Source organism: the organism of the source record quoted next, unplaced genomic scaffold (assembly GCF_019419815.1).
Source record: "Pyrus x bretschneideri cultivar Hongxiangsu unplaced genomic scaffold, Pyrus_bretschneideri_v1 Contig227, whole genome shotgun sequence".
Taxonomy (NCBI): domain Eukaryota; kingdom Viridiplantae; phylum Streptophyta; class Magnoliopsida; order Rosales; family Rosaceae; genus Pyrus; species Pyrus x bretschneideri.
The window spans coordinates 68,549-80,000 of record NW_025999532.1 but is presented as its reverse complement, the minus strand read 5'-3'; the positions used below and the strand labels follow the sequence as shown (position 1 = coordinate 80,000).

At 40.1% G+C, this 11,452-nt stretch overlaps 1 protein-coding gene across 1 annotated transcript; it reads right to left on the bottom strand.

Annotated features, from left to right (window-relative positions):
* Window positions 1-4,170: 4,170 nt before the first annotated feature.
* LOC103931999 (WAT1-related protein At3g02690, chloroplastic) lies at window positions 4,171-8,531 on the bottom strand. Its single transcript, XM_009341532.3, is given in 7 exon segments — window positions 4,171-4,645; window positions 4,882-4,942; window positions 5,179-5,350; window positions 6,091-6,240; window positions 7,449-7,571; window positions 7,663-8,061; window positions 8,063-8,531. Coding segments are annotated over 7 exon segments (1,317 nt in total). The 5' UTR covers window positions 8,372-8,531; the 3' UTR covers window positions 4,171-4,542.
* Window positions 8,532-11,452: the final 2,921 nt, after the last annotated feature.

Here is an 11,452-nt window from a genome sequence, read left to right as displayed (position 1 = left end):
TCAGGTTTAAGGGTTCAAGCTTTAGGGGACAGGTTGAGGCTTTAGGCGACGGGTTCAAGGTTTAGGCGATGGGTTAAAGCTTTTGGTGATGGGTTGAAGCTTTAGGCAATGGGTTAAAGCTTTCGGCGATGGGTTGAAGCTTTAGGCGACTGGTTTAGGGTTTGGGGGTAGGGTTTAGTTTATGGTTTAGGTTTTAGTTTTTTTTGTTTAGGTTTGAAGGTTCAAGCTTTAGGCGACGGGTTCAAGCTTTACGCAACGGGTTAAGGCTTTAGGCAATAGGTTAAAGCTTTAGGCAACGGGTTTAGGGTTTGGGGGTAGGGTTTAGTTTATGGTTTAGGTTTTAGTTTTGTGGTTTAGGTTTGAAGGTTCAAGCTTTAGGCGACGGGTTAAGTCTTTAAGTGACGGGTTAAAGCTTTAGGCGACGGGTTACACCCCATCGTTATTTACTCTCACTCCTAACAAGGCATTGCGTAAAGCAATTAAGGATATGAAAAACAAAATACACGACTTAGTAAAGGACTCTTAGTGAAGGGGTTTATTTACTCTCACTCCTAACAAGGTATTACGTTCTCAACTCTTAGGACAATTACTAAACCTGATAAATCTATTATTCATGCACCCCATCATTGTTTACTCTCACTCCTAACAAAGCATTGCGTAAAGCAATTAAGGATATGAAAAACAAAATACACGACTTAGTAAAGGACTCTTGGCGAAGGGGTTTATTTACTCTCACTCCTAACAAGGCATTGCGTTCTCAACTTTTAAGACGATTACTGAACCTGATAAATCTATTATTCATGCACCCCATCATTGTTTACTCTCACTCCTAACAAGGCATTGCGTATAGTAATTAAGGATATGAAAAACAAAGTACACAACTTAGTAAAGGACTCTTGGTGAAGAGGTTTATTTACTCTCACTCCTAACAAGGCATTGTGTTCTCAACTCTTAGGACGATTACTGAACCTGATAATTATTTAGGAGAAGGTACCCGACCTGAATGAACTAGACGACAGACAAAGAACGACTGACGAACGAAGAAAGACGAAAGATGAATGATAACCCTATACACGTGTATCGCAACCCTAAACCTAAGGCGTAGGATTTTCGCGACGAGTTAAAGGGGCACGCGACTGGTTAAAGATATATGCGACAGGTGAAAGCAATACGCAACAAGTTAAGGCAATACGCGACGGGTTAAGGCAATTCGCGACGGGTTAAAGCAAGACGCGACGGGTTGAAGCAATGACCGACGAGTTAATCCAACAACGTGAAAATCGAAAAGGGGCAACCGACATGGAAATCAAGGAGCACGAAAGAACTTGAAAACCCTGAACGTCGTCGACACGCAAATCGATGCGATGCGAAAATCAAGAAAGCCAATCGACATGAAAATCGAGGAAGCCGAAAAGAATTTGAATACGATGAGCGCCAGTGACACGTAAATCGAGGCGACCCTAAACCCTAAAACCCTTAAACCCTTAAACCCCTAAACCCTTAAACCTTAAACCCTAAACCCTAAACCCTAAACCCCAACATCATCATCCATGAACAGTGATTTGATTTTATCTCCATCGGTAAACAATGACTCGTTCTCCACCTTCTTCAATAAACAGTGATGCAACGCTACCATGTTAAAGGAATAGTGATTGCAACGTTATCGTGTTCGATGAACAGTGACATCGTCTTCCCACTTTCACAACAGTAATGTCGTCTTCCTGCTTTCTAACTCCACCTTCCAACAGTGTCTCATCACTACACGTTGAACAGTAACATTGATGATGATGTCATCTTCTAACAGTGTAGCCATCCTCGCTACAATAAACGATCACACCTCTACTACAGTGTCGCCCTCCATGCTACAGTGAACAGTAACGCCCTCCTCGCTATAGTGTCATCATCCTTACTACAGTATTGCCTTTCTAAACGGTAACGCACTCTTGCAACAGTGTATCTATCCTTGCTACAGTGAACTGTAACGCACTCTTGCTATAGTGTCGCCCTTCTCATTACAGTGAACAGTAACTCACTCCTGCTACAGTGTCACCATCCTTGCTACAGTGAACGGTATCGCATTCCCACTACAATGTCGCCCTTTTCGCTATAGTGAACGGTGCCGCATTCCTGTTATAGTGTCGCCCGCCTCACTACAATGAACGGTACCGTACTCCCGACAACTACAGTGAACTGTACCGCACTCCTGCTACAGTGTCGCCCGTCGAGCTACAGTGAACGATACTGCACTCCTCCTACAATGTCACCCTCCTCACTGCAGCAAATAGTAACACACTCCTGCTACATTATGACGTTTGCCTCATCTTTCAACAGTAACGCCACCAATGACATCATCGTTCTACAGTGACGCCAATGATGCCATCATCGTTCAATAGTGTTTAGAGTATGACATCATCATCCAATGGTCCCACCGTCAACAGTGGCACGCACTTCGATCACTTAAACAGTGTCGCGCTTGCGTTATCTTTCAACAGTAACGACAACGATGACGTCATTATTCAACAATGATGCCAATTATGACATCATCAGTTAACACTGACATCATCTTCCAACAGTGATGTCATCATTCAAAAATGACTCAGATGATGAGATCATCGTCCAATAGCGTCGCTCGTCAATAGTACCATGCCATCAACATTGCCACGTTTGCATCATCTTTCAACAATGACGCCAACGATGATGTAATCATCCAACAGTGATGCCAATGATGCCGTAATCGTTCAACAATGTCTATCATATGACATCATCGTCCAACAGTGTCGTCGTCAACAGTAATGTCGTCGATGCCATCAACAGTGTCATCATTCAATAATGACGCCTTGTACGACATCATTAACCAACAGTGATGCCGCATACGACGTCATCATCCAACAATGACCCCGCGTATGACGTCGTCATCCAAAAATGCCGCCTCAACATTGTTACCCTTGTGTCATCTTCCAATAGTGTTGACAAGGCCCCGCACGCGAATTAAGGCAAAATCGTGGCACGCAAATTGAGGTAGAAAAAAGGCGCATAATTCAACGCAGTGATGTAGCACTCAAACCGATATGATGACTTGGCATGCTTATCGGGGACATGGTACGCTTATCGAGGATGAGCGGTGCATACAAAATCAAGGCAGGGTAAGGCATGAAAATCAAGACAAAAAAGAGGGTACTTAAATCGAGGCGACAAGGGTCATGCAAATCGAGTTGGTGATGTTGCATGCAAATCGATGTTGTAACATAGCAAGCAAGTAGAGGCAGGGCACGAAAACCAAGGCAAAAAAAGGCACGTAAATCGAGGCGATAACATGTTATGCAGATTAAAAAACAAATGACACAAATCAAGACAGAAATGGGCACGTAAATCGAGGAGAGCAATGAATCGTAAATCAAGACGAAGACATGGCACGCTTATTAAGACAAAAAAAAGACATGGAAATCAAGGCATTAATATAGAACGCTTATCGAGGCACAAAAAGGCATGCAAATCGAGCAGTAAGGGTTAAGCGATCGAAATGACCTAACCTGGTTCCATCTAGAAGGGCCCTCAATCATCTACTTCGTCTTAGGAACTCCTAAAAGAGTTTACGTCCCTAGCTCAATGAAAAGCCAAGTCATTCAATTCCAGGTTCAAGTGATGGTTCACTAGTAAGAGATCAACGAAAAGCAAGCCTTCTTCCCAGTTTGAACTAAAAGAAAGTAGTTGAAAACCAAACCAAAAGAGTGTACGTCACTTAAGGAAGACCCAAAACCCAAAACCTGGAAACCCTGAAACCCGAACCCTATCCCCGTGAACCCCCGAACACTTGAAACCCTGAACCTTAAACCTTAAACCCTAACCCCTAAACCCAAAATCCTCAACCCCCCTCAAACCCCTCAACCCTCCACCCTTAACCCTTCAAACCCTCGTCCCTCACCCCTAAACCCTCAACCCCTAGCCCCTAGCCCCTAGCCCTCAGCCCTAAACCCCAAGCTCGAAAACCTAAACCCTAAACCACAATGGGAATGTGGATAGGTTTACAATGCAACTCTATGATAATGCATAAACAGTTTCCTTTTCAATAGAAACATTTCAGAACTCGGACCACACATCCGAACTTTTAAGAGAGCAACAAAGTCAAGCTGCATATTCCTTCTTTCAAAATCCTCAATGGATGCATCACCATAGTTCAAACTTTCCATTAACTAAATCATGGGGCAAATGCAAAAAATAACATATAACATAGTATATTTCTCTCATGTATCATACAATTCAACTTTACCAGGAGAATATATTCTCCACGGAAATAACTAATTCGTAATTGTGGCTTCTAAGTTCATGAAAGTTTGATTGTCTGATCAGCCAAAGTAGCAAAATTCTCAACAATATTATGCTCTGTACAATATGGCTGCACTAAAAGCTTATGTCCTTCTCCTTTTTATGAAAAATGGATCTCAACTTCTCTACTTCTTTATGTATATTTACCTTCTCTTGTTTTCCAATGAACCCAACTACCCTCTGTACACATGCCAAATGCATCCGTGTTCATTGTATGCTTCATTCCAGAGTTGTTTTATAGTTAACCATGTATATTGCAACAATTGTAATGATGGCGCCACTTAATTGCAAGGGCGAGAAGATCTCACCAAGATAAAGATACCTGCAGTTAGATATCTATGAGACACAAAAAACAGGAATCGAATTTTTATTATCAGAAACATGGAATATTCCATTAATAATTACGAGCAGGTGTGTCAATTACTTTACACTAGTCCCTATACTCTGCTTTATTGTTAAACTATAGTATTGTTATGAGTAAAGTTATTGTTGAACTATATTAGACAGGGACATCATTACGGGTTTATTAACTTTATTTATTTAGTTGAATGATCTTACCCAAATATCGATGCAAACATTGGAGTAAGAAAGGTAAGAGAGCTGAGCTTTGTCAGGCTACCTGAAATCCGATCAGAAAAAGAACCTCAATTCTACAGGCAGAGAATATCATCTTTGCAAATTATAGTGTGAATCTAGTGGAATGAGGTAGAACAAATTACTCTTCAAAGAGAGAAATTCTGACTAAAGATCTTTAAAAAATAATGGTGCAAGTGAAAGGTTTGAAAATAAAACTACTGGAGTTCATGACGAAAATAAATGAAAACATAAATTCTATTAAAAAAATTTAGACCACACCTTTTGTTGCACTGTAGAAGTAAACACCATAGCTGATGGCACTTCCAAAAATGGATGTGTAAAAAAGTGCCAATGTATCATTTGTTGTGAACTCCACTAGACTCCCACTGACAGCATTTTCATGGTTAAGAATGGAGATTAGAACCAAAGGTGCGCCACCAATAACCATGTGCTGCAACCAAACATACACAGAAGGGTTTATGGGCCCCTGACCTCTATGCATTCTATATACTAAAACACTACAGCAAGTTCAGGTCCAAAAGCTAAGTATATAAATATTTTATGACTTCAAACAATGCATTGCTGAAGGTACCTATGAATAAAATAACCCACCCTCCTCTCAAGAATACGAAAGTAGACTACCCTGGTTTGTGTTTCCATATTACTCAAACCTCCTTTCAGTTTCATATTTTGCACACTATATTCAAACAGCACCTTGTCACTATTGAACTGGCCATTTCCTTTTAACTATTCATCAGGTAAGTTGACGAAGATATGTATAATAACAGCACCTTGTCACTAGTGAACCACTATTTCCTTTCACCCGAACTAACACCTACTCGAGAAATGAAATAATACAAAATATTTGTAGACAACCAACTTTAGCTCAATTGGTTTTCCTTGGTTATATGAACCCAAGAGGAGGGGGGGAGAGGAAAATCATTGATTTACAGTTACAATCTAAGGGTAGTTTTGAAATGTGTTTTAATAAATAAAGCACCAAACGCTGAGAGCGAGGGTTGAAACTTTCTTCAACTATGAGTACATTTAATACCAATTTTAGATTTATACACTGAAGGTAAGCACGTTTAAAATAGAGATCAGAGTTTTGATGCTATAATAAATAATTCTAAGATAACCCAAGAAATAACATCAGTAATAAGCATTATCAAGTGAGTTGACATCGCCTACCCATCCAGTTGCCATAATAGGATCAGAGTACTTGGAAACCCAGCGCACCATGACTGTGCCAACTGCCATGCTTTGAGCTGCAAGAAGCATCCACCACTCCCCACTTTGCCATAATGAAAAGTTACTTCCATCAAAAACAAGTGAAGGTGCCTGGAGAATAAAGCTTAGGAAATAATATAAGCAAGTGACGGGGTAATACAGTAAGTCTTAACCAAACCTCTTTTACAAGCACATATGAGGAAATTATGTTCTCCAATTCTGCCAAATATGAAAAACATAAAGGAACCTTAAAAAAATCTAATTCTTTCACTACTTCATTATTACTAAATGCAGATTATGAGCAAAAGAATTATTTCCCTATGAGATTTATTTCCAAGGACTTTGGTTTGAGCCTCAGTTCCCCACCTCACAACCCCACTAATTAGAAACAAGATCATATCTAGCTCAGATGATAACTTGCCAAATAGATTCGGAATTACCCACTGCAAGGCCTCCTCTATCCTGAGATCTAGTCAAAACCGACTTCATCAATGACGTTTCTTCCCTTCTTTGATTGTACTGATATAAGCCTCCATTCTTTTAGCAAAAAATGCTCTCTTCTTCCATCTAATCTCTTCTCCACTTTTTGCACAAGTGTCCCAAAAAAGTCCATTGCTCTTGAATTTTCCCTAATGCAAGTCCCAAATATTTCATTGGCCATCCATCTACGTCCAACTCAAACCTATTTGTCAAAATTCCTACCCACAGATTCTCTCAAATGTAATCATATGAATTCAACTTCACTAGCCCAGCCATAATGAACAAATGCCCACTGTGGTTCACCCATTTTCTAATCAAAATTAAGCATCAGTGATTCTCCTCTGCATGCTGATTGGGCAGTGGCAAAATATGACAAGTAGCACATCATATTACTTGAAAGCAAAGTATGGGTTCATAACTACTAACACCGCTAGTTCATTTCCCAGAACAAAATAGACATTTGAAAGAAGGAAAAGAACAAACAGAAAGGATAAAAAATAGAAATTCATTATGCTAGCTTATTCAAGGCTAAAAAAAATAACAAAAGCATCAGTTAGCTGTGTGTAGGAAAAGCTTAAGATAATTACTAGAACTAGCAATTCAGAGATGCTGTTCAATGACGCAATGTCAAATCCAAAATGCAGCAAAAAGAATTAAAAGAAGAAAATGGCAAAACATAAAACAAGCTTAAGAAGCATTTCCAGTAAATGAAAGTTGTGAATTCAGATGTAGTTCGTCCCCGCTTAAATTTCTGAATTCAAATTCGAAGGGGCAATAGCAATAACTAGATCAATAGAAAACAGGAGATAGAATGAAAATGACAAAAAGAAAAAGTTTACCTCCAGAAGTAGAAGTCCAATGACACCAAGAACAAGGCCAGCAGCTCCAAGAAAGCCAATAGACTCGCCGAAGAACAAGGAAGCAAGTATAGCTACCGTCAAAGGTTGTGAATCAATTATAACCTACAAGTGCAGTGGCAGTAGACTCAGTCTACCAACTGGAGTTGGAGGATTAGAAATGTGTGTGTGCGTTGATTTAAACTGACAAACTTACACTGCCCAGACCAGCAGATGTCCGCTGCAAACCTTGAGCGAGAAACCCTTGGAAACAAGCGGCATCGACGAGGCCAAAAAGTGCAATCGATAGCCAGGCGGTGAGGCCAGATGGAAAGGGGCGCCTTCGGAAGGAGGCAAAGGCAACTAGGAGAAGGCCGGCAGGGATTAGACGGAAGGCTGAGACGAAGAAAGGGCCCGTTCTTGGCAGAACCTCCTTCATGGCCACCATGGAGGTACCCCAAAAGAAGAAGGGAGAGACCAATACTGCCCATTCTTGTACTTGCTGTATCAATTCCAAATCTAATCCAACGGTAGTCTGCTGTTGAGGTTCTTCGGAAGAGACCACGTGCTCTACGTCCTGGCCTGTCCCCAAGCAATCGACGGCAGACGAAGACTGTAGAATCTTGGAGTTCGGGGTCACCACTACCATTACCAAGGGTGCAATTGGCAATAAAATTATTGTTCGGGTCACTGCTTCGTCGTCTTCCATTATATTGAGAAACAGAAACAGGAAGGCAAGTCCAAGTGGAAGAACATGGGAGTGGAGGAGGACCGAGTGCGAGTGGTCCATTACCTCGTCTTCTGATACCAGTAACCGAATGGCGGCTTGGCGACGCAATAGCAACGGAGACAAGGCAATAGCTGGCGCAGCGGCAGAAAGAAAAGCCTGAGGCTGAGACTGAGGATAGCAGCCACCCCATCCCCATTAGTTAGTACCTCGACCACTCAAATTGAAAATCATTTCATTCAGCGGAGGAGTTAATAACTCACCGGTCACCAAGTGACCACACACGTCACCTCCACTTTGGTAACTATTTGGAGAAATTCTGCCCGATCGTTTCTACTTTCGAGTTTCAATTTTGCATCGCTGTATCCTCTCTCTACGCGTTCTTAAAGGGGAACTCTTTAAAAGTGAAATTATTTATAAATTTTCTATTATCTTACAGTTTAATTGTCATACTAGTATTATAAAATATTATATTAAAAACATGAAGTATCAATGAGTTCATGAAGAGTGTCATTTTTTAGAGAGTTCCCGCTTCTTACTGTAAAAGAAAGACTTATCGAAAATTTGGTTGGTCCAACCAAGAAAGCACGGGAGTCATAGGTGGAGAGTCCATTTTCTTAATAATAAAAAAAAAGGCCCAATAGCTCTTACGACCAAGAAGAAGCGGCAAGCACCGAGCACAAAATATATAAACCATACTATGCTAAGACTAGAAAAATGTCTTATACAAGATTAAAAATTGATTTTAGTCCCTAGACTATAATGTCAACATATGCATTCAATTTCTTTTTTTAATTTATTATTTTTTGTGTCCATAAATTAAATTTATGAAAAATACTGTTAATTTTAATACTCATTTGAATTCAAATGAATTATCTTTATTTGTTGACATTTTGCGCCACCAATTTATGGTAAGTATCTTATATAAGAAAATATTTTGATGGAGAATTTTCGATACACTCAAGTTTTGCATATTTTCTAAAGTGCCACTGATGTATTACAGTATATTTAGGTTCGAATAGGTAGGTGCACTAGTTTAGTATAATATGTTTAGTGTAACAACCCGTCCTTAATTTTATGATTTTATTAATTTTAAAAGAGTGAATTGACGAGAATGCCTTACAGGCGAGGATTTTGACTTTCGTTGACCATTGTTTAGAAAGACGTATGACCTCTTCTTTTAGCGTATTTGGGTAATACTCGACAATACAAATGCGTAAACGCAAGGGGAATCGAATTTAGAGCTACGATGAAAATTCTACGGAACTACAAATGTGAAGGGCGGTTAGGTAATTTCACATTTTCGAAAGATATTTTTTTGTTTCGTTCTTTTGTGGTTTGGGCTGTGTGCCCAGTGGGACCCACACCTTACTCTTTTCCCTTACTCCCATGTTCCCTCTTCCAAAACTCTTGAGCTCTCTCCCTCTTTCATTTTTCAGACCCTCTCAACTGTCATCCCTCTCTTTTCTTCCTCAGCAAGCACCGAGAAGGTGCAACGGCAACACCACACATACCACCTCCCCAGCCAACTCCACCAAAACCACCAATGACTGTCATGACATACTCTCCCTCTGTCATTACCTCCCCTTCTCGTTTCTCCCTATCTCTGCAAGTGCAGAGAAAACACATCAACACCACCGCCATTTTTCAGAGCAAAACTTCACTGTGCAACCAAGGTGAGCCTCGAAAACCCTTTAGTTCCTTCTTATTTTGAAGTCTTGATGTTGTTTATAATACGAGGGGGACGATCTAATGCAAAAAACCCATGGAAGAACCTCTTCAGATTTTCTAGAAAACTAGAATCCGTGACCATTTGGCCACTTTTAGACCATTTTCTCGACCAACACCAGCTATGAATGGGCTTCCAATAGGTATAGTATTGTTCTCTACATTCCTAGCTTTAAATTGGCTTTTAAATCACTGAATTTGGTTGAGTATTGAGCTTAAAATAAGCTCTAGAAGTCGAGGAAGGCGCGTGAAGCACGCGTGCTGGCCGGCGCGTGAGGCGAGCATGCTAGCCGGCACATGCAGCGCACAGTTGCCTGTGCATCCACCATGTGGTGGCACGTGCGGCGACACGTGGAGGAACTCGAGATCCCTCTTTAGGTTTCTCAACGTGTTAAACCCGAATTCGTCGTCTGTTTTTCGAAATTCGATCGTTTTAAAATAGTTTCTTTATTAGCTGTACTTTGTACAAAAACGCATATTTACGTTAGTTCGTTATATATTTACATAAATGATTTCGTTTCTAGGTGAAACGCGTTTCAAGGATCTTCGATGCCCACGAGGCGAGTTCGACCCGACGACATGATTTGTGAGTAGATCTTTGCTTTTAAATATTTTATATTTAATTAGTTTCCATATATACTTAATAAAGAATTTTCTACGTTATACCATGATTTGACTAACGTTTTAAGAATTAGCGTACTGGCAGAATTTATGAAATTCTCATAAATTCTACGGGATGCACGTTTATGCATATTTTGATGTGATGCCATAAATATATTTACGATCGCGAATGTTATTATTTTATTATTGTGGATTACGAGATTTATGTAGTATGATCATATTTATATTACTGCTCATCATGCATGCTACACTGGTGTTTGTACTCGCCCGGACCAGGGCTAAGCTTCGCGTGTATGTTCACATCGCACTGTATGCTCACTTTAGATTCATTGTAGGTGCCAGTCCTGTCCTAGATTGCTATAGGCAATTAGGACTCGTATTTGACACACTTAGCGCCAGTCTTCACGTGATTGTAGTACTAGAGCGTAAATTATTTTTACACCCAATCATGTTCATGTCAGAATACCTCTGCATGAACTCGTGTGTTAGCATATGTCGATAAGCACTCGATATGATTTGTTTGTGTATGCGAGATTATGTGATTACCGGACATTAGATGTCTATTTACAAAATATTGTGACGTATTAAATTCTTAAGATATTGCAACCTACAGTAAGCATTTTCATACTATACGTAGTATGTATATTTTGAAAACTATACTTGTTTTACGGCGAGGGGTTATTACGTTTTGAAAAGATTTTTACAAAACTTTATTTTTAGGCCCACTCACCCTTATTTTTCGCCCCTCCAGGGATTAATGGCAATGTTCATGTTGACAAGGATTTATAGTAAACGCTGATATCGGAGACTACTCCCGATGATATAATTCTTATTCTAATTTTATTGTACTTTACTTATGCTCTGACATCACATGTGAAATGGGTTCATTCCCGCTCACAAGCACCCTCTTTCATTTGGGCACTTTTAAGTT